The 24029-nt window shown below is 36.1% G+C and overlaps 1 protein-coding gene across 11 annotated transcripts in view; it reads left to right on the top strand.

Moving 5' to 3' along the window:
- Window positions 1-23033, top strand: part of LOC127854293 (uncharacterized) — a 58954-nt gene extending 35921 nt beyond the window's left edge. For all 11 annotated transcript variants that reach the window (XM_052389386.1, XM_052389401.1, XM_052389420.1 and 8 more), the window contains 2 exons: window positions 9426-9609; window positions 21124-23033. In XM_052389386.1, the coding sequence (XP_052245346.1) occupies window positions 9426-9609; window positions 21124-21925 (986 nt within the window). In that variant the 3' untranslated portion in view covers window positions 21926-23033. The remainder of the gene's footprint in view (window positions 1-9425; window positions 9610-21123) is intronic.
- The last annotated feature ends 996 nt before the right edge of the window (window positions 23034-24029 follow it).

A 24029-nucleotide genomic window follows, 5' to 3' on the forward strand; every position in this document is an offset into this window, starting at 1 on the left:
CAAAAGTTTTGGGGGTTGGGGCGGGGCCGGGTCAGAGATTTTCACTCATTTTTTATGTTATTATACATTAACTTAACTTCATTAACTTCATTTCTGCACTGATTTACTTCATATTGATACAGAGCCTCTCTTATGACAATATGGTCAATCTCAACTATTCATGGCCCCATTACCAACCCTGGGGCGCCCCGGCCACATAATGTTTAGCGTTTTTCCCAGCCCATTTTAGCGTGGCGAAAAGCCACGCCGCCCTCCCGGATCGCCACTTTGCCCTTTTCAAAGGCATATTTCGCCACGCGCCCTTCTTTTCAAAGGCGAATTTCGCCACGCGCCCTTATCGATAACATCTTCATTGCCTTACGATCTAACTTGGTCCGCAAAATCAGCTTCCTTAATTGTATGTGATGCTCCGACTGTGCTTGATTTACTCGAGAGACGTCAACGTCTAATCGACTACATTAATCGAGTAGATTTAATCTAAAAAAGTGCTCGATTTATAGGTAGTCAAACTGACTGCTCAAAAGCTGTGAATTAGTCATGCGTGAATAACCCCGTGTCAGTATCAATCGATAATGCCGGAGGCTATGTTATGCCAAGCGCACTTTTCGGTCGGCAATGTATAAAAGCATTACTTCGGAGACTTTTGATGAAAAACTCTATGTTATTCTCGTGGCAATTGTGCATTGCAAAGTTTATCACAACATATATTTTTACGCATAATTACATTTAGAATCACAAATAAATTTATTCTTTATCGTTTTTGTCTTTAAGACAATTAGATCTAATTATTAAAATAATTACTGAGACGTATACTAATTTAACAAAATGCGAATCGCGTATACGATTTAACGTTGCTATGCGCACCTGTCGCTTACATCTTTTGACATTTTATCAACATGGCGGACTAAACAGAATTAAATTGTGACTCGGCAAAAATGGAAAATAACGACGTAAACGATCGAACTAACGATGGAGATTATACATTAAGAAGGAATTGATAAAATTTCTGTGCTATTCAACGATGCATACAAATGTTTTAGATATCCAACAACATTATTTATTTATTTGTAATCTACTCGGTGGATGTATGTCACGGAAACGAGTGATTGCATATTATTAGAGTTCAATTTACTCGCAATGTTGTTTTAAACATCTGTCAAGATTATTGTTAGAAAATGGGATTAGACAAACATGGTTTCATTTATATGTTAGTGGATCTGTGTATAATCAGATTCATATGCATATATTGCTTTATTATGTTTGTCGTGCTGTACAGTTTATTGAAACAGCATGGAACGTAAATGTACATTGCAAGGTAAATATATTAATATAAATCACAGTAAGTTAAATAGATCTTTTACCACAAAATGTGCTTGTTTATATGTTATTTTTTCCACAACTGCTTCTGATGCGATTACATGTTTCCCCGTAATTCAGGTATTCCGGGAACGTTTTTGCCCTTTTTTGCCTAAACTGCGCGCTAAAATGCCCTTTTTGAAAGTAATGCGCCATGCCCCTTTGCCCTCCTGGGAAAAACACTAATGTTGCCTGATATATTTTTTTATATCATGGTCAACAGGAAGTTCTTATATCAGTCATGTGTTGAGGATTGTCATATTACTGGGAATCAACTACAAAGTAATCATTTTAGTACAATTGAATCAGATTCAACAAAACAAACAAGTTAATACCAAGATGTAATATATTTTAAACCCAAAATGCAACATAAACAGCAAAAAACATTATTTACAAATTTTAAGCGCACATGCTCATGACGTCCTTATTTACACCTCAAACGACAAAAAGTGTTTTTTTTCCGCTAAAACTGATGCTTGTTAGCGTTTTTTCATTATTTCTTTAAAATCAGGGACGTAGAGGTATGATCAACAGAAAAAGAGGTCCTAAACTCTTAGTTGTATGTTTAACAGAAAAACAGCTCTTAAAGTCTTAGTTTTATGTTTAACAGAAAAAACAGCTTTTTCAGTCTTAGTTTTAGACCAATCTCCATGAAACTTGGTTGGGACATTAATTTTTTACTAATGATATTGCAGCTGAGTTTGAAAAAGGTTCCGGTTATTTGAAAAACATGGCTCCCAGGGGAAGGGACTTTTTTCCTTATATGACTATAGTAAAACCTTGTTAACACTCTAGAAGTCATGTTTATAGTCAAATCTTCATGAAACTTGGTCAAAACAATTGTGCTAATGTTGAAAAATATGGCAACCAGGGGGCGGGACATTTTTCACTTCATGGCTAAAGTTGTTCTAATGATAGCTCGGCTGAGGGGGGGGGGGGGGGGGGGGGCAGGGCATTTTTCTTATATGGTTATAGTAAAACTTTGTTAGCACCCTAGAAGTAAAATGTTTAGTCCAATCTTCATGAAACTTGCTCAGAACATGTTTATGTTTATACTGGGGGACATTTTGTTGTTGCCCTGTCTGGTGGTTGCTTTGTTGGTTTGTTTGCGTCAAACTTTTACATTGGCCATAACTTTTGCAATATTGAAGATAGCAACTTGATATTTGTCATGCATGTGTATCTCATGGAGATGCACATTTTGAGTGGTGAAATATCAAGGTCATCCTTCAAGGTCAAAGGTCAAATATATGGGTTACATAGTGTTTCACAAACACATCTTGTTTCTAATGATATCTGAGCTGAGTTCCAAATTGGGTCCTGTCCGTTGAAAAACATGGCCGCCAGGGGGGCGGGGCATTTTTCCTTATTAGGCTTAAGTAAAACCTTGTTAACTTCCTATATGTCACATTTATGGTCTAGTCTTTATGAAACGTGGTCAGAACATTTGTTCTAAAATAGCTTGACTGATTTTTAAAAAGGTTGTGGTACGTCAAATAATATGGTCGCTAGTGGGCGGGGCATTTTTCCTTATATAGCTATAGCAAAACCTTGTAAGCACTCAAGAAATCACATTTTAGTTCAATTAATCTTCATGAAACTTGGTCAAAACATGATGTCTGGGCTGAGTTCCCAAATGTTTTCCGTCTGTTGAAAAACATGGTTGCCAGGGGGGGGGGGCGGGGCATTTTTCCTTATATGGCTATAGTAAAACCTTGTTAACTCTCTAGAAGTCAAATTTATGGTCCAATCTTTATGAAACTAAGTCAGAACATTTATTCTAATGATAGCTTGGCTGAGTGTGAAAATGGTTGTGTTTCATAAAAAATATTGCCACCAGGGGAAGGGCATTTATCCTTATATGGCATGGGTGAAAGTTTTCAGTATTAATACTGATTTCAGTATTTTGCATAATTTTTGTCCTTAATAAACTATAGTAAAAACTGTTATATCATCATTATTCGACCAGATTTCAGTATTTTTAAAAGTCTGCACTTTCACCCATGTAAAATATGGCTATAGTAAAACCTTGTTAACACTCAAGAAGACATACAATTTGCCTAATAATTATGACACTTGGTCAAAACATTTGTTTTAATATTATCTGGGCTGAGTTTGAAAATGGTTCCCATCTGTTGAAATCATGGTCGCTAGGGGGCTGGGCAGTTTTCTTTATTATTTTATAGTAAAATGCTATAGTTAAGCCTTGTGAACTCTCTAGTTGATATTTTGAACAAGTTTAAAAATGGTTGTGGTTCATAAAAAATATTGCCACCAGGGGAAGGGCATTTTTCCTTATATGGCTATAGTAAAACCTTGTTAACACTCTAGAAGACATACATTTTGCCCAATCTTTATGACACTTGGTCAAAACATTTGTTTTAATGTTATCTGGGCTGAGTTTGAAAATGGTTCCCATCTGTTGAAATCATGGCTGCAAGGGGACTGGGCAGTTTTCTTTATTATGTTATAGTGAACAGGCCTTTTTCTGCCTATCTCACGGGTCCGATAGTCGGACCCATTCCCAGTGACAAATATGGATGTTTTTTCCAAATTAAAAAAAAATAATTCCCAATTTCCGACAGAAATAATCTAAGCCGAAAAATGCGTTTCCCGGTATGTACCATGTTTTAAATAATCGGGCGCCGTGTTTTAGCGTGCAAATGGGAATTCCGCGTAGAACTTCATCTTATCGAGTGTTCCATAATGCAATTTTGCGATCTTGCCACTTCAGAAAAAATGGCGGCCGCTTGTGTCTATGCATTTCTTAAGACACATTTATGGTCATTTTCGGTCAGAATTAGTTTTTAAAAATTGAAGTGTTGGATTATTCAGAATTTACAGGTATGTATACAACAAGTGATAACCATGTCTACGCAGTAATTATTGTAAATTAGCTGAGAATCGATATTGATGGTCTGACGTAAATAAATGTGGTCTGGTTTCACTTTCAACGTTACTCGGGTTCGAAAGAATAAATTTGGGTGAAAAAAATACGGAAGTCGGACCCAGTCTTAAAATTGTCGCATAATACGAAGTACTCTCAAAGTAAAATACGAAAAATTTACTCAAAAGGCACACACAAACTGAATGTTTAACATTCCCAGTAGTCCAAGTAAGAATGCCAGTTTGTGTTCCCTAGAAGGGGTTTCTGAGCAAGCAATTGATGAACATTTGCCACTGCCAGATTCAGAGTCACTACCCTTTGTAGCTTCTTAACATTTCAATACTGTACATTTATGATGTTCAGCTTTACTGTTGTGTTTCAAAATATGGTTGCCTTCAGACATTTGGCAACTTGAATTTTGAATACAAATATGTTGCAGGCCTTTTTCTGCCTATCTCACGGGTCCGATAGTCGGACCCATTCCCAATGACAAATATGGATGTTTTTCCCCAATTTAAAAAAATAATTCCCAACTTCGGACAGAAATAACCTAAGCCGAAAAATGCGTTTCCCGGTAGGTACCGTGCGTAGAACGTCATCGTATCGAGTGTTCCATAATGCAATTTTGCGATCTTGCCACTTTAGAAAAAATGGCGGCCGCTTGTGTCTATGCATTTCTTAAGACACATTTATGGTCATTTTCGGTCAGAATTAGCTTTTAAATATTGAAGTGTTGCATTATTCAGAATTAACAGGTATGTATACAACAAGTGATAACCATGTCTACGCAGTAATTATTGTAAATTAGTTGAGAATCGATATTGATGGTCTGACGTAAATAAATGTGGTCTGGTTTCACTTTCAACGTTACTCTGGTTCGAAAGAATAAATTTGGGTAAATAAAATACGGAAATCGGACCCAGTCTTTAAAATGTCGCATAATTCGAAGTACTCTTGAAGTAAAATACGAAAAATTTACTCAAAAGGCACACACAAACTGAATGTTTAACATTCCCAGTAGTCCAAGTCAGAATGCCAGTTTGTGTTCCCTAGAAGGGGTTTCTGAGCAAGCAAGTGATGAACATTTGCCACTGCCAGATTCAGAGTCACCACCCTTTGTAGCTTCTTAACATTTCAATTCTGTACATTTATGATGTTCAGCTTTACTGTTGTGTTTCAAAAAATGGTTGCCTTTAGACATTTGGCAACTTGAATTTTGAAGAAAAAAATGGTTGAATGCAGGTCCTTCGACTGTGAATATTCATAAAAAATCCTTAATGACATATCAAGCTATGTATTGTAGTGTTTTCACCCGGTTAGCTATTCGTGGGTTTTACAACAATAACACCAATCGCTAGCAACGACACTAAACATAATACTCACGTTGACATCAACTGGAATCCACGTCAGGATGGCACCAAACGTCCTCTTCGTCTTCGAGGGAACTCGTCGGCTTGCTTCACGCGTCGGCTCGTCGGGTGGACACTCGTCGGCTCCGGCTCGTCCACGTCACGGAATGGCACTTTACTTCTGGGAATAGCCTTCCAGGGAAATACTTGTCATTGACACAATCACAGGCAAACACTTACAACTCACAGACTCACATACACAGTCACAGACTCACTTATATCTTCACTTACCTTCCCTCTAAGGTAATACGTATTGAACACACATAAAATGCAATAGAATACAATATAACCTATACGCAGGCTCACAATTTCACACACAATACTCACATTGGGACATAGTCACATAAACACATCTACTCACCTCAACGTCCCGTGCACAAGAGAGCGTACTATCTCGTGCTGCCCAGCATGCACTGTGCTGCCCAGCATGCACTATACCGATTTGTCGCTGGTTCCCAGTCACGAGGTATGTGCGCGTTTTGTAGGCCGGGCACCGGCACAACAGTATTTTATTTGAACTTCAAGCAGAACAAAGTCTGTGTTTTTATATAATACGCATACTTACGTTAGCAGTAAACAATGAATGTTGCATGGTAAAAACAGTTTAATACTTTCTTAGCATTTTTGGGCAATACCTATGTATGAAAAAAAATTGATTTAATAATAAAAAAATCAGCAAAAATAATTTCCCAAATAATGCTTTTGTCGATGAAAATTCTTCCCAATTTGAAAGATTTCGCGACTCAAAAAATCCCAATTTTGCTAGGTACTTTTTCCCAAAATAGACAGGAAAAGGCCTGGTGAAATGCTATAGTAAAACATTGTGAACTCTCTAGGTGATATATTTTGAACAAGTTTGAAAATGGTTTCTTAAAAATCTCAAACATTGCTGTGAGCAGTTCAGTTCCTGGAAGTCTCAGTTGAGCCTCTGGCCCTATTGTCATAAAACAATTTGTGATTTTTAGCTCCACTGGCCAGAGGCCAGCGGGGCTTATGTCATGGTTCTGTGTCCGTCGTGCGTCCGTGCATTAATTTTTTCTTTAAACATCTTATTCTCCTAAACTACTGGTCCAGTTCTGATGAAATTTCTCAGGAATGTTCCTGGGGTCAACCTCTTCCAAATTTGTTCAAATTATGCTCCTGGGGTCAAATTTGACCCTGTCCCGGGGGTCAAAAGTTGAAAATTTGCTTATATAAGGCCTATTTTGTGAAAACTTTAAAAATCTACTTGTCCATAACAATTGGGCCTATGGCTACAAAATTTGGTATGTAGTGACATCTTATAGTCCTATACTAAGTTTCTTCAAATTATGCCCCTGGGGTCAAATTTGACCCTGCCCGGCAGGTCAAAAAATTGAAAATTTGCTTATATAAGGCCTATTTTGTGAAAACTTTAGAAATCTTCTTGTCCATAACCATTGGGCCTAGGGCTACCAAATTTAGTATTTAGTGACATCTTATAGTCCTCTACCAAGTTTCTTTAAATTATGCCCCTGGGGTCAAATTTGACCCTGCCCTGGTGGGTCAAAAAATTGAAAATTTGCTTATATAAGGTCTGTTTTGTGCAAACTTTAAAATTCTTCTTGTCCATAAACGTATGACATAAGGCTACCAAATTTGGTATGTAATGACATCTAATTGTCCGCTACCAAGTTTGTTCAAATTAAGCCCCTGGGATCAAATTTAACCGTTCCCAAGGGGTCACAAAATTGAACATATGCTTATATTGGGCCCATTTTGTGCAAACTTTAAAAATTTACTTGTCCATAACTATTGAGCCTATTTCTACCCAATTCGGTATGTAGTGACATCTAATAGGTCTCTACTTAGTTTGTTCAAATTATGCCCCTGGGTACAAATTTGACCCTGCCCCGGGGGTCACAAAAAAGAACATATGCTTAAATAAGGCCTATTTTGTGCAAACTTTAAAAATCTTCTTGTTTATAATTATAGAGCCTAGGGCTAGTAAATTTGGTATGTAGTGATATCTAATAGTCCTCTACCAAATTTGTTCATGACTTGCAGATGACCCCCTATTGAATTTCAGGTCACTAGGTCAAAGGTCAAGGTCACGGTGACCCGAAATTGTAAAATGGTTTCCGGATGATAACTCAAGAACGGTTATGCCTAGGATCATGAAACTTCATAGGTACATTGATCATGACTCGCAGATGACCCCTATTGATTTTCAGGTCACTAGGTCAAAGGTCAAGGTTTAGTGACCCGAAATAGTAAAATGGTTTCCAGATGATAACTCAAGAACGCTTATGCCTTGGATCATGAAACTTTATAGGTACATTGATCATGACTCGCAGATGACCCCTATTGATTTTCAGGTCACTAGGTCAAAGGTCAAGGTCACAGTGCCAATTCACACAATGGCTGCCACTACAACTGACAGCCCATATGGGGGGCATGCATGTTTTACAAACAGCCCTTGTTATATTTTGAGATGATTCTTTACAAAGAAAGATGCTACTATTGTATTTGTTATGAATGTGTGAAAGGCTCTTAAGAAGGAACCAGAGATTATTAACCCTTTACCAAACACTAACAGGATTTTACAGTTTTGTAGCTGACGATTTTATAAATAATTGTGATGAAAGGTGAAATTGCTCAAGATGAGCAATTTCTCCTTTTATCACAATTATTTCTACCCTACCTGATCATTTCCTTCAGATTCCATTACAATTTAATTGTCGTCTGCAACCTCTTTCAAATTGGGAAAGTCCAAAATGTGTCGTTTGGTAAAGGGTTAAGGCATTTTGATTCATATGGGTCTTGTGAAGCTGTTTCAAATCAAATGCGTAGATTTGATCTTTAGCATCTAAAATATGTGAAATAGAAAGAACGACAATATCTTTTGGAGAGATAAATGTACCTACGTTATAAGCAAAGGACCTTTGCAACAATTCCCGGGCTTTTTAGTCTGTTAAGTTAACACGGTAGTAACTTTTTCCATTAATAAAAATGCTCACCCTTCCAACTTTAAGCGCCCGGTGGGACGAGGGATTGAAAGAGAAAGTCACATGCTTGAGTACATTTCAACCCATGCGCATTGCACGTTTTTTTCGCATAAAAAACAGTGGAGCGATACAGGGCCATCATGGCCTACTTGTTTTCCTCTACATTTTGAAAAAGAGTCAGGCTATTCTATTGCTTCAGTGTCAGCCGCACATTTGCACATATGTTTGGTTAGCTTGTTGTTTAAGCGGTTTCAGAGATTTTTTTAAAACTTAAGTCTATAATCCCCATAGTTAAATGACCACATGGGCCAAGTTTGTTAACTTTACATATACTAGTAATTAAGTTTTGTCATTATTAACTTAAGGCCATTCAAGTAACAGCTCATCAATATTCACCTTGTCACCCCACACACCCCCATCACCCCTGAAATTGAAAACAATGAAACAATTCACAACTTATTATTTAACGATCAACTTGATAAATATATATTCGATTTCTTGAAACGGAGATACAAACAATAATCAAATGTTGTAAGTTTTACTGCCCTTTCAAACAGCAGGGATGTAAAAGCACCGTCTGTTGTTACTCTGTTATTTGTATGTATGTATGTATCAATCAAGCATGTTTATGTGTGTCAGGGCAAAATTAACAGTCCTGTTATATGCCAAAATGTTGACAGGATCATAATAGGCATAAGAAGTTGTGCTGTAAACTAAAAAAATCTAGCCCTTCTGATAGTTCAACACAGTATTTTTATAAGTGTCAAGCTGTTGAAAACACTTCTAAAACTCAAATCGATTCCCCAGCTGCCTCCTGCATGAAGGCCCAGGAGGTGTGCAGTGCTGGTGTCAGTGGCCTGGCTCTACTAGAAGACCTTGCAGGGACAGCACAGTCACAGTATGGCAAGGGGGTGGTAGACCGTCTCCTATGCACCAAGCCTAGCAAAGAGTCACAGCTACACGTTGGAATCAACATCCTCTATATCACATGGTAAGTAGTTATTCTTGTATATCAGTTGGTGATAACTCATCAAATGGGGATAAGTTATTCTTTTACATGAAACATCAGAAGGTGAGTATAAGATCCTCTATATAACATGGTGATATTCATTCATTAATATTAACTGGTTAGTATTCATTCCTCTATATTAACTGGTTAGTATTCATTCCTCTATATTTAATAGTTAGTAATCATTCTTCTATATTAACTGGTTAGTATTAATTCCTCTATATTAACTAGTTAGTATTCATTTGTCTTTATTAACAGTAAACTAGTTAGTATTCATTCCTCTATATTTACTGGTTAGTACCCGTAAAAATGCAGTCATAAGTCTACCCGCTCATAAGTCGGAGGGTTAAAAATGATACGAAAATCGGAGATTTTGAATATGTCCAAGTCATAAGTCGAGTCAGAAATTATTCGTGAAAGAATTCCATAAACAGACGCAATTTTAAATGTACGGGAAGTTTTTATTCTATACATAGACCATGACGTCAATATAGGATTGTGGGACGTAGACATAGCGGACACGTGTATTATGTACTTTGTTTAATATAATCAATACGAATCGATATATATTTAGGAAATAAAAAATAATATATGAAATTATAGACAAGCAAATCATAATGAAACACATAAAAACAAAAAAACAACATAGGAAACCAGAACTTATATACATGTACATCGTAATTTGCACATCAACGAAATACGAAACACCAAACTCGCGTTCAGCAGCACTATTATTAATTGATTGCTCTGCAAATTCTATCACGCCTATTTTAAACGTATTGTCATACGCATGGCGTTGGCGTTTTCGAGGCATTTTCACAAATCAAATGTGTTGGTCAAATTAATAAATTATTATTATAAAGTTTGCACTAAATTGTCCACGCTAGTAATAATCCACAAACTTATAATCCGATGACACACTGTGATCACTGTAATCAAATCTTTGTACTTTTAATCTGACTATCAAAACAATTGCTTAGTTCCTCGGTAAACACGTTTTTATGACAATGATTGACATAACCAATAGACCGCTAACTCCACCTTTGTTCAACATAACAGTTTCAAAGGCGGAGCTATGCACGTGCTCAAACATAATTGGACGATTGCCAGTGAATAACAAACTCGCGATTGGTTAAACATGTCGCTTCACAAATTAAAGACATTTTATTTTATCAGCGAAAAGGGTCATGCTTTATGGCTTCTTGACAGGAAGCGGCTTTCCTTTGATGACGTCAAACTGTCAATTCACACAGGTTGCCAATTCTCGCTCTACTTTAAAAATGACTCGATCTTTTGTTTACAACGTTCAGTTGTAAAAAAACACCTGCTTACATGAAAACTTTGGATTAAATTATGAAAATAAAAACGAGGGAAATGTTGCGGCAAACTGTGGTTATATTAATTTGTAAGTATCAGTTAAAAGAGGAAATTTTGTGTGTCGTATTTCAACAAGTTTTCTATACAACAACAACTTTAACCATTTCCGCGGGGATCATTCTTAGTAGAATGTCATCATTCATCATTATTTTTCATGGACGACCTCATTAGTCGAGACTGTAAATTTAATCAAATTGTTGAGGAAAAAAATCTCGACTTATGACTGCATTTTTGCGGTATTCATTCCTCTATCTTAACTGGTTAGTATTCATTCCCCTATCTTAACTGGTTAGTATTCATTCCTCTATATAAACTGGCAAGTATTTATTCCTCTATATTAACTGGTTAGTATTCATTCCTCTATATAAACTGGTTAGTATTCATTCCTCTATATTAACTGGTTAGTATTCATTCCTCTATATAAACAAGTTAGTATTCATTCCTCTATATTAACTGGTTAGTATTCATTCCTCTATATAAACTGGTTAGTATTCATTCCTCTATATAAACTGGTTAGTATTCATTCCTCTATATTAACTGTTTAGTATTTATTCCTCTACATTAACTGGTTAGTATTCATTTCTCTATATTAACTGGTTAGTATTCATTCCTCTATATTACATGATGACTATGTTTTGCTCAATATCAACTCAATATAAACATTCATTCCTGTATTTTATCAAAAAGTCTGTGTCTTTTCCTGAATTGTGTAATATGGTCATTTTCTAGTCCTGTATTATATCACATGATTATTGTCTAGTCCTGTATTGTATCACATGATCATTTTCTAGTCCTGTATTATATCACATGGTCAGTGTCTTTTCCTCTATTGTGTCACATGGTCATTTTCTAATCCTGTATTATATCACATGGTCAGTGTCTTGTGCTGTATTGTATCACATGGTCATTGTCTTGTCCTGTATTGTATCAAATGGTCATTGTCTTGTCCTGTATAATATCACATGTTTAGTGTCTTTTCCTTTATTGTATCACATGGTCATTGTCTAGTCCTGTATTATATCACATCGTCATTGTCTAGTCCTATATTGTATCATATGGTCATTTTCTAGTCTTGTATTATATCACATGGTCAGTGACTTTTTCTGTATTGTGTCTCATGGTCATTTTCTAGTCCTGTATTATATCACATGGTTCAAATTGTCTTGTCCTGTATTATTTCACGTGGTCAGTGTCTTTTCCTGTATTTTATCACATGGCCATTGTCTAGTCCTGTATTTTATCAGATGGTCATTGTCTTGTCTTGTATTTTGTATTACATGGTCAATGTCTAGTCCTGTATTGTATCACATGATCATTGTCTAGTCCTGTATTGTATCACGTGGTCAGTGTCTTTTCCTGTATTTTATCACATGGTCATTGTCTAGTCATGTTTATATCACATGGTCATTGTCTAGTCCTGTATTTTATCACATGGTCATTGTCTCGTCCTGTATTTTATGACATGGTCATTGTCTTGTCCTATATTGTATGACATGGTCAATATCTAGTCCTGTATTGTATCACATGGTTATTGTCTAGTCCTGTATTGTATCACATGGTCATTGTCTAGTCCTGTATTGTATCACATGGTCATTGTCTTGTCCTGTATTATATCACATGGTCATTGTCTAGTCCTGTATTGTATCACATGGTCATTGTCTTGTCCTGTATTGTATCACATGGCCATTGTCTAGTCCTTTATTGTATCACATTGTCAATAAATAGTCCTGTATTATATCACATGGTCATTGTCAAGTCCTGTATTGTATCACATGATTATTGTCAAGTACTGTATTGTATCACATGGCCATTGTCAAGTCCTGTATTGTATCACATGAAAATTGCCTAGTCCTGTATTTTATCACATGGTCAATATCTAGTCCTGTATTATATCGCATGGTCATTGTCTAGTCCTGTATTTTATCACATGGTTATTGTCAAGTACTGTATTATATCACATGGCCATTGTCAAGTCCTGTATTGTATCACATTGCCATTGTCTAGTCCTGTATTGTATCACATGGAAATTGCCTAGTCCTGAATTTTATCACATGGTCATTTTCTAGTCCTGTATTATGTCACATGGCCATTGCCTAGTCCTGTATTATATCACATGGTCATTGTCTAGTCCTGTATTGCATCACATTGTCTAGTCCTGTATTATTGTATCACATGGTCCTTGTCTAGTCCTGTATTGTATCACATGGTCATTGTCTAGTCCTTTATTCTATCACATTGTCATTGTCCAGTCCTGTATTATATCACATGGTCATGGTCAAGTCCTGTTTTGTATCTCATGGTAATTGTCTAGTCCTGTATTATATCATATGGTCATTGTCTAGTACTGTATTGTATTACATGGTCATGGTCTTGCCCTGTATTATATCACATGGTCAGTTACTTTGTCTGTATTGTGTCACATGGTTATTTTCTAGTCCTGTATTATATTACATGGTCATGGTCTTGTCCTGTATTATGTCGCATGGTCATTGTCTAGTCCTGTATTGTATCACATGGTCATTGTCTAGTCCTGTATTGTATCACATGGTCATTGTCTTATCATGAATTATAGCATATGGTAATTGTCTAGCACTGTATTGTATCACATGGTCATTGTCTTGTCCTGTATTATGTCATATGGTCAGTGTCTTTTCATGTATTGTAGTGGTCATTGTCTAGTCCTGTATTGTATCACATGGTCAGTATATATTTCTTTATAGCAGTGTCCGCTCTGTCATTAAAAAAGTGTTCATTTGATCTTCACCAAACTTGTTCAGTAGTTGAATGTAGACAAAATCGAGGTCAAATTCGAATATGGGTCATGCCGGGTCAAAAACTAGGTCACGGGGTCACTTAGTGCATTTCAAGCATTAAGCATGGCGTCTGCTCTCTAATTATCCCCTGCCATAGGCGGAGGGATATTGTTTTGGCGTTGTCCGTCCTTCCGTCCGTCAGGCACTTTTGTGTCCGGAGCCATATCTTGGAAGTGCTTTGGCGGATTTCAATGAAACTTGGTATGAGTATATATATGGATAAGAGGATGATGCACACCTAATGGCATTGTACACCATCTGTTAATAACAGAGTTATGGCCATTTGTATCTTAAAAATGCTTTTTTGTGTACGGAGCTATATCTTGGAAGTGCTTTGGCGGATTTCATTGAAACTTGGTTTGAGTATTTATATGGATAAGAGGATGATGCACGCCAAATGGCATTGTACACCATTGGATAATAAAAAAGTTATGGCTCTTTGTATCTTGAAAAAATTCTTTTTTGAGTGTCAAATATAACACTTTTTTGCTCAGAATCATATTGGCGGGGGATATTAATTCAACGAATTTGCTTGTTGAAGTAGTTTTCCTCCGATCTTCACCAAATTTGGTCAGAAGTTTTGTCTTAATGATATCTAGGTCAAGTTCAAATATGGGTCATGCCAGGTAAAAAACTAGGTCACTTAGTGCATTTCAAGCATAAAGCATGGTGTACCCTCTCTAATTGAAGTAGTTTTCATCCGATCTTCAACAAATTTGGTCAGAAGTTGTATCTAGACAATATCCAGGTCATGTTCGAATATGGGTCATGCCGGTTAAAAAACTAGGTTACGGGGTCACTTGGTGCATTTCAAGGATTTAGCATGGTGTCCGCTCTCTAATTGAAGAAGTTTTCATCCGATCTTCACCTAATTTGGTCAGAAGTTGTGTATAAATGATATCTAGGTCAAGTTTATATATCGGTTATGCTGGGTCAAAAACTAGGTCACAAGGTCACTTAGTGTATTTCAAGCATTTAGCATGGTGTCCGCTCTCTAATTGAAGTAGTTTTCATCCGATTTTCACCAAATTTGGTCTGAAGTTGTATCTAGACAATATCTAGGTCAAGTTTGAATATGGGTCATGCTGGGTTAAAAACTAGGTCACGGGGTCACTTAGTGAATTTCAAGCATTTAGCATGGTGTCTGCTCTCTAATTGAAGTAGTTTTCATCCGATATTCACCAATTGTGGTCAGAAGTTGTATCTAGACAATATCTAGGTCAAGTTTAAATATAGGTCATGCTGGGTCAAAAACTAGGTCATGGAGTCACTTAGTGTCTTTCAAGGATTAAGCATGGTTTCCGCTTTCTAATAGACCAGTTTCACAATACCACCGCTGTAGCTATTTTTAGATATCACGTGACATATCGAATTTCAGAACGAGGCTGAACGTTTATAGATCTTTGGCGGATGATATTGATGATTATTAACCAGATGATTTTTATGTCCCCCACTATTGTAGTGGGGGACATATTGTTTTTGCCCTGTCTGTTGGTTGGTTGGTTGGTTGGTCTGTTGGTCTGTTGGTTGGTCTGTTTGCGCCAACTTTAACATTCTGCAATAACTTTTGCTATATTGAAGATAGCAACTTCATATTTGGCATGCATGTGTATCTCATGAAGCTGCACATTTTGAGTGGTGAAAGGTCAAGGTCATCCTTCAAGGTCAGAGGTCAAATATAGGTGGCTAAAATCGCTCATTTTATGAATACTTTTGCAATATTGAAGATAGCAACTTGATATTTGGCATGCATGTGTATCTCATAGAGCTGCACATTTTGAGTGGTGAAAGGTCAAGGTCATCCTTCAAGGTCAGAGGTCAAATATATGTGGCCCAATTCGTTTATTTTATGAATACCTTTGCAATATTGAAGATAGCAACTTGATATTTGGCATGCATGTGTATCTCATGGAGCTGCACATTTTGAGTGGTGAAAGGTCAATGTCATCCTTCAAGGTCAGAGGTCAAATATATGTGGCCCAAATCGCTTATTTTATGAATACTTTTGCAATATTGAAGATAGCAACTTGATATTTGGCATGCATGTGTATCTCATGGAGCTGCACATTTTGAGTGGTGAAAGGTCAAGGTCATCCTTCAAGGTCAAGCATATGGGTCAAAATTGTGCATGTAATGTCACTTCTGCAATATTGAAGCTAGCAATTTTATATTTGAAATGCGTGTGTATCTCAAGGAGCTGCACATTTTGAGTGGTGAAGGGTCAAGGTCATCCTACAAGGTCAAACATCATATAGGGGGACATTGTGTTTCTCAAACACATCTTGTTATTAAAGTTATTAGTGATTTTCATGAGTACTGACACTCGTTACAATAATTAACGGCAAACATACATGTGTTGTTCAGTCAATAAATTGATGAGGGGTTATAAATTAAAATAAACACTCTTACACCAATGTCATATTTTAAAGCATAGTATTTAATACACATTTTATTTCATTTTTATTAAAATTCAAAATACGCATGATCATTAGAGCAAATGTGGTATGAAGAAAAAACATTGATAAATGCACAAAACAAGTATATACATAAGTCGTATAATACAAAACGTTCTGTGTTCATTAGTGTATAGTAGAACAAAATTAAAACAAGCATTTTCGTTGACCACAGTAGGTAAAATAATGTTTCCGAAAAACTCAGATTAAAGACATTTATGACATAAAGTGACATATATTTATCACTCATTATCCCGTTTAAAGAAAAATTAAGTGCATGCATAGACACTAGACAGTTTAGTTTGCTCCACGTTCGGATTTTTTCACCTGTACAAAATAATTCTTCAATATTGCCTTTTACTGTAAAAGAAAATTAATTCAAGTTAAAAGAAAAAGACATAACAATTGAATGGTGTGTCATGTGCTTTGCATTTTATATTTCTTTTTCTTAGAGTCAACACACATCTTACACGGTCGATCGTTCATGAATAATAGTAGAGACCAACACACATACTTTTGAGAATTTAAGTTATATAAATAGATTTATAAGACTACGTAACGACGGAGTTAAATGACGGAGTTTGATTTTAACGGTACTCGCAAAATAGTTTAGTGTTTAGCAAAAAAATTTATAAATATTTCAAATACAAAGGTATTAAGCACTTAATTAAGTATCCGAACATTCTTTCACAAGGACAATCGTTCATACGATAATTTTAACAAAGCGCACATTCGTTCATACGTTGTTTTATCTACCCGGACGTTGATTCCAACGCTATTTTGACATCCCGGACAATCGTTCCAACATTATTTTGCCAGACCGAATATTCGCTCCTACATACTAGTAGTTTTCGCGCTCCGATTTCTGCAAGGTTTCGCAAATAACAGACCTCAGTGTAAGTTGATATATTCGAATATTTTTAACGTTATCATTCTCATGATTACGATAAAGTCTTACAACAGTATAAAGTCTTACACAAAATATGAGATCATATATATATATATAAACTATATTAATAACGACATATTACAATACCGGATAAAATGAGTAGAGTGTCATATTATCGTCGCTGTCGTTCTCAAACCTCGTAGCTCCAAAATTTTCAAAACTGTTTTTTCGTCTTTTCCGAATATATGAAGTCCGGCGCGTGTTTTGTGCTATATCTCGTAGCTCTATGCCAATCAGAGCCCTTGAAAATGCACGTGACGAAATGTTGTAGCTTGACTGGTGGCTTTTTTTCCGGCGAAAAGTCGTAGCGACGTCATTTCACCTATAGGTACGTCATTTCGTTTGGACAAATTTGACAAAAACGTTTTTATATTTGCATCTACCAGGTTTCCTATCAGGACGAATTGTCGTACCTCATACCACGGACGCTCCGTGCTCATACAAATGACAAAACTGTGGTGACAAAATATCGTAGTTACCATTTCTGAACACCAGTATGACTTATCAGTATGACTTACGCGTCTACGGCTTATACCTTATTTTGCAGCTTCATTTGTTTGGTGTTTTTACAGAATTTCAATTTATAAAACATCGTTATAAAAAATGAGACGGTTTTTTCTCTCTCCTGAAAACTTGGCTTTTTGTAGCTACGAGGTTTGAGAACGACAGCTACGTTATATTGGAAAAAAAAATGTGATAATATTGACCGGTATAGAAATTATTGAAGAACGAATATCCGGGCTGCAAAAGTAGCGAAGGAACGAATGTCCGGGCAGTCAAAATTATTTTCGAACCATTATCGGAACTGTCAAAATAACGAAGTCACGAATGTTCAGGTTGTCCAACAACATAGGAACAAATGTCCGCCTGTGTGAAAATAGGCTACTACGAATGTCCAGCAATCACTGTATTGTTATGATAAAACTGGCTTATATCTATACTGTATTTAGTTAGAGTATTTGGCAGTAAATTAGTCTTACATATTACTGCGTTATTCTACTACCACCACCATAGACATTGGGTATCATAAATGATGTCCAATGACCAGGCATCACCCACGGGTGGTTTATCGGCACAGTATCTGATCATGACAAGATAATGCGTTTGTGCTACAGGGCTATTTAACCCCAGATTAATCAATAAGCAAGATAGATCTTTATTTAAACAGCGCGATAAAAAAAGCTCTAACAAAGAGTTTCAAATGTGTGCAAAAATGAAGTAAAACAAGTGCTTTTATACAGATTTTTGTATAATGTATTGACACTTAAACTGTGAAGTACATATTTATTACTTATTCTGACAATGTAATATTGTGTTTTCTAAATCATTACATTGCCAAATGTTCAAATTAAGAGTGAAAGGTTGAAATCAGATGCGGCGTTGCGTGGGACTATTGTAAATGGTTACACGTTCAGCCTCGTTCTGGAGTTCTGCAAGTCACGTGACTTTGCGCTCTTATCAATTTAGGCCTATTGTAAAAAGGGTCTATTGAAGTAGTTTTCATCCGATCTTCACCAAATTTGGTCAGAAGTTGTTTCTAAATGATATCTTGGTCGAGTTCAAATATGGTTCATGCCTGGTAAAAAACTAGGTCACTAAGTCACTTAGTGCATTTCAAGCATTTAGCATGGTATCCAAAACCTTCAAACGGGCGTATCTTTTGACAGTTTGGCACTCTTGTTAACATATGAAAGGTTTCTTTTCCTGAGAATCACATAGTGCATGTTCATTGTTGTATATAGCAGTAATGATTTCAGGAAGCTTCATGCCTTTGTTTGTAAAGATGATCCTAATGGAGTTTTATTGCTTCAAGTTATCAATGACAAAATAATTTCATGTTCACATTCAATTATAGTTATCTCCAAGTTATGAAAAATAAATTTTATCCCATTTTCAACACGACATTGACGGTATAACACCTTATGAAATATACTAGCCAGTATTCAACACTGTGAGATATACCTGTCGCGTGCACGGACTATTTTTTTACTTTACCACTGAATGGTTTTTCATAGAAAATAAAGTCGAGAAAACTTAAACTTCAAAATTATACGACCTTCAACCTTTAAATCTAGTCATATGACATAATTTTTCGCCATCCGTATAATGATGAATCAGCTGAAAATGACACTTATTGCACTTATTTCCCCCCCAAAAAAATGACGATTTATTATAAACGCGACTTATTTCACATCTACATGTACTGTATATCGACACATTTGAATTGTCCATTTATCACATTTTCCTTATTTCGTGTAATGTGCATTGTTTATAACCCATGCATATACTTTTGACATTTAAGAATGTACAACAAGCCATACAAATATCGCACAATTCATAAATAATCTGCAATATTTGCTTTCCGATTTAATTCACGTTAGGCATAGAGCTGTGTCAAGATGGTAAAAATAGCACCACACTGGAATTCGGAACGTCCCATTTTGTACACGGGTATTATCCACTCATTTATTTGTTGAGTAATGGAATGTTTTCATTCTTTGTGTATTTATATATTAAATTATTTTCTAGTACAATAAGCACATTTACCATAGACAAATTCAAAATTGTGCAAGTTTAAACATAATTATGTTTGTATGCAGAAATCTGCAAATGCAACCGAGTTTACCAACGGCTATTATTTGATAAACTGCTCCAGTTCATTTTAACAGCAGTAATTTAGAGTACATGACGTAGCGTGTAACGAAGAAGAAAGTTTATTGAGTTTGTAAACTCATTTGAATATAGTGATAGGATGGCATAAGGGTCTTTATTTAACTATGCTAAAGTAATAATTAAAGACCCTAGATGCAAAATCGTCAATTATTGAGTTAAATGGATTATTAGATGGATTTTAAAGGATAATTAAAGGTAAGATACTAGTTCGAACGTGTTTTGATTTTTTTTGTACTTTTGTCGTTCCCTGTTATCGGGAAAATAATTTTAACATGGACGCCATTGATGCATCGGATCACACACGGCATACCCATAACATTATATAAAAAACACGTTCTGCGCATGCTTAAATTCGTCGTCCGAAGTCGGAAAACGTATTGCCTTGTATATTAGGTCAAATAAAGTGTCAGTCGCTGCAATTGTCTATTTACTCGTCGAAATTGTCAAGGTCGTCAACGGTGTACATGTATGTTGACATCGACATCATTTTGTCAGGAGGCAATCGCCGCCATATTGTATTTTGATCATTTTCTTTCGAAAATAAAATGAAAAATAGTAAAATCTTCTTTTTGCGGTCGTTATGTGTTACAATTTGGATACTGCGTAAAATTGAATCGAGGCATATGGTGATATTTTTACTTGTTTAACAGTTTGTGTGTGAATTTTTTAAGACTATTTTGCGTAACAGAACAAATAAATTTATATGACTACGCATGGTTACATTCGTTAGATTTAAAGCGCTTTTAAGACTGAATTAAAATTATTGTTGTGGTTAATTTTATTTATGTTAAATGTCACGTTGAAAAAAATCAAATGAGATAAATAGAATACTAGGATTAGCGTTGAATACAGAGAAGTTTATGTTGCTCGGCTCGAACACCGAAAGCGCTCGCCAAGGCTCGCGCTCCCGGCGTTCTAAGCCTCGCAACATAAACTTCTCTGTATTCAACGCTAACCTAGTATTCTCTATTTAAATACATGTACCTTAAAACTAACTGCAAGCTTTTTAGGGTATCACCGATAATTCCTCACTGACTAAACCCATTTCATTCTGGTATTCAAAGGAATGTTATGATTCTTGTTTTTGCAATTGACCTAACGTTTTGTACTTTAATAAAATGCAATTTATGGATTGTCAAGCCATTTCACTTCTATCTTGAAATGTATTGAGTACATCTTTCTCTTTTCTCCATATAATACCGTGTTCTGTAATTTTCTTTTGTATTTTCAGGATGTTAGATAGCAGACAACACTTCTTTGACCACCTAGCAATGCTAGACAGTTTAGTTGGAGCTCTCAAACCGGGGGGACCCATGGAAACGCATAGGAAACATTCCATTGTGTACGGTCTGCAGTTCCAGTTGACATTGTTGAAATCAGGCAAACACTATGGTAAGGCAACAACCTTCAGTGATTACTTATCGGGTGTTCTTGATAAAGAAGAAGCAGCTGTTGTGGAGAAGGCCTGTAACCGTGACATTTCTGTAACTGATGACGACTGTGTAACTTTTGTTGTGAATGGATGTGATATTCATGCTAGTCGTAAAACTTTAGTCTCTAAATCTGAAATATTCGTGGCCATGTTGGAAGGCCACTATTCAGAAGCACTTGTCTCAAACATCCCACTTGCAGAAACTTCATCATATGCATTCTCTTGTGTTCTTTGCTATCTACATGACTGTGATTTTAATAAATGCCCAACACTTTGCAAGATGAAAACTAAGACCGTAACCAAAGCCTCAGCTGAGGAAATAATCGAAGTGTACAATGAGGCAGAGAAGTATATGCTGCCAGAGCTTAAGGCCCAAAGCTACAGCTTGCTGGCACAGCGATACGTAGTACCCGAGGCAGCCATGGCGTTACTGGAGTTTGGAGTGCTGCATCAGAAACATGACATCATCAAAGCCACTGTGTTTGCCATCTTTTCAGAGTGCGATTCTAGAGAGTTGATGGTGCATCATGTCGATGAATTTTTACACTCTAAATATGCTGACCTAATCTCTAACACTATATTTGAAATATTAACTGAATAATTGAGTTCCTTGTGAAGCCCATTAAAAGATGCTTTCTGTTTATTGCGCCTGATTATAAAGTTTACATTGTACTTTATTAACCATTTTAAGATGGAAGGAACTTAAAATGCCTTAGCCCAGTTTTGAAAAAATATGCCATTTACAAGAACGACATTTGGTACTAACTACATACAATTTCTTTGTTATTGTTTTTTTTATCTTTTTGAGTCAGTAAAAACTAAATTCAAAGTTTTGTCAATGTCTGGTACTTAAGCTCTCTCACCATGAGCAGCATCATACGTGTACAAACATGGATCTTATGTCATATACAGCCAGCTAGGTCATGGGGTCACTTAGTGCGTTTTAAACATTGAGCATGGCGTTCGCTGTTGTTTTTTTTTGAAGACAACATGCAAAATATTCTGTGTCGATGCGGCATGTGGGGGTATTCGTCACGTCTGTGACAAAGCTCTTGTTGTGATTTATTGTTGTTATTTAAACCGTAACACAGACGCTTTCCACTGTCCATACAATATTCTGAACTTCAAGATACATGCGGCGGCCGCCCCGCGACGATAACAAATTGTGTGCAGTCTATATCCGCCTTTGTGCGTGGTACTGTTCTCTACTGAAAATGAAAATATTAATATACATTGAGACACTCAATATTGACTCGTGCGATTTCTGACGGGAACATGTGAAAAATCACGTGTCCAAAGGTAACGCAGACGGACCTGTTGTGCACTCCAGTCAGACGATCAGGAAGAACTAGAATTGCCCCAGAATGGCAGGAAGACTATGTCACGTGATTGTTGGCAAAGACTCATATATTTGACCACATCAAAGACATTTGCTTTTTTGTTGTTAAAAAGTTCAAATTTCTTCCTACTTTTATGGGAGTAAACATAGTGGGCTCCAATGTTCCCAGTTTTTATTGTTACCAGTCTTTGTTTCAACTTCAGTTAAGTATCATATTATTTCATATGAACATTTCATACCCAAAGACTTGGGGGGAGATAGAGGATAGTATAGCATCATTTCTCTAATTATCATTTTATAGATCTAATTATCATCGTGGTTAAGTTCAGATCTTGATAATTGTCGATGGAAATAAAGATCGAAGCAAATAGTTGATACTTATTTAGATAGTGGAAGCACCGTCTACGGATAATAATAATAATGATGGTACTGATAGCGATGATGTTGATTATAATGATGACTTCCAGTGAACATTAAGGTCTCATTGGCAACCGTGCACTGATGTATTTGTACTAAAAAAAAATATATAAAAAATCGGCACAAACCTGTGAAGCCGGGGTAAATTTGAGCTACTTTGGTTTAACAGTAAATATTTTCCCCTGATATGTCACAGGGGCAGGTCAGCACATAAGGTAGTCGCGAAGACTCTGCGATGACATGTAAATAAACTCTGACATACACACTCACAGACTATCCTTTTTAAGAGAGAAAATCCAAACAGTGAATTTAACATGTTAAATGAGATTTGTTTCTTTTAAATTTAAATGTTTACTTTGTATATTTTGCGAGCAATTCAGATATCTTTAATAAAACAAAAGTGCGTCGAGTTTTAATGTAAAAAATAAATAGTTAAAATTATGTTTGCATGCAAATCTCGCCAGTTTCTGGAATTAAAAAAAACTGTCTTTTATGCACTAGTTAAAATTCTGAAGAAAAAAATGTTCAAAAAAGTTATTAGAGAAAAAGCACCACTTACCGGTGTGTGAAAAATGCCCAATAATAGGATAACCTAAACTGGTTTAATAGGGGTATACAGTCTTTAGAACATATATTTGACTATAGGTCAAAAACCTTTTATTCATTTGAAGCTTTTAAAACCCTTAAGGCCAGCTTTTTTTATTATTTGTTTTACGGGAGCGCCCGACCCTATTTTTCGACAAATACAAATAAAAATAAAGGTCACTTTCGTTTTTTTTTATTTACATTTCACCCGCCGACCTGGTATTTTATCCAAAACTAGAAAAAAAAATGCGCAGATTGCCGAAAGTGTTGTTCAAAATTTGTTTATAATACGAGTTGTTTCGTTGTACCAAGTCGACTTGTAAAGCGTCAGCGATTTTCATTGGCTATTGCAGCCAATACCACA

Source organism: Dreissena polymorpha, chromosome 1, assembly GCF_020536995.1.
Source record: "Dreissena polymorpha isolate Duluth1 chromosome 1, UMN_Dpol_1.0, whole genome shotgun sequence".
In the NCBI taxonomy this organism is placed as follows: domain Eukaryota; kingdom Metazoa; phylum Mollusca; class Bivalvia; order Myida; family Dreissenidae; genus Dreissena; species Dreissena polymorpha.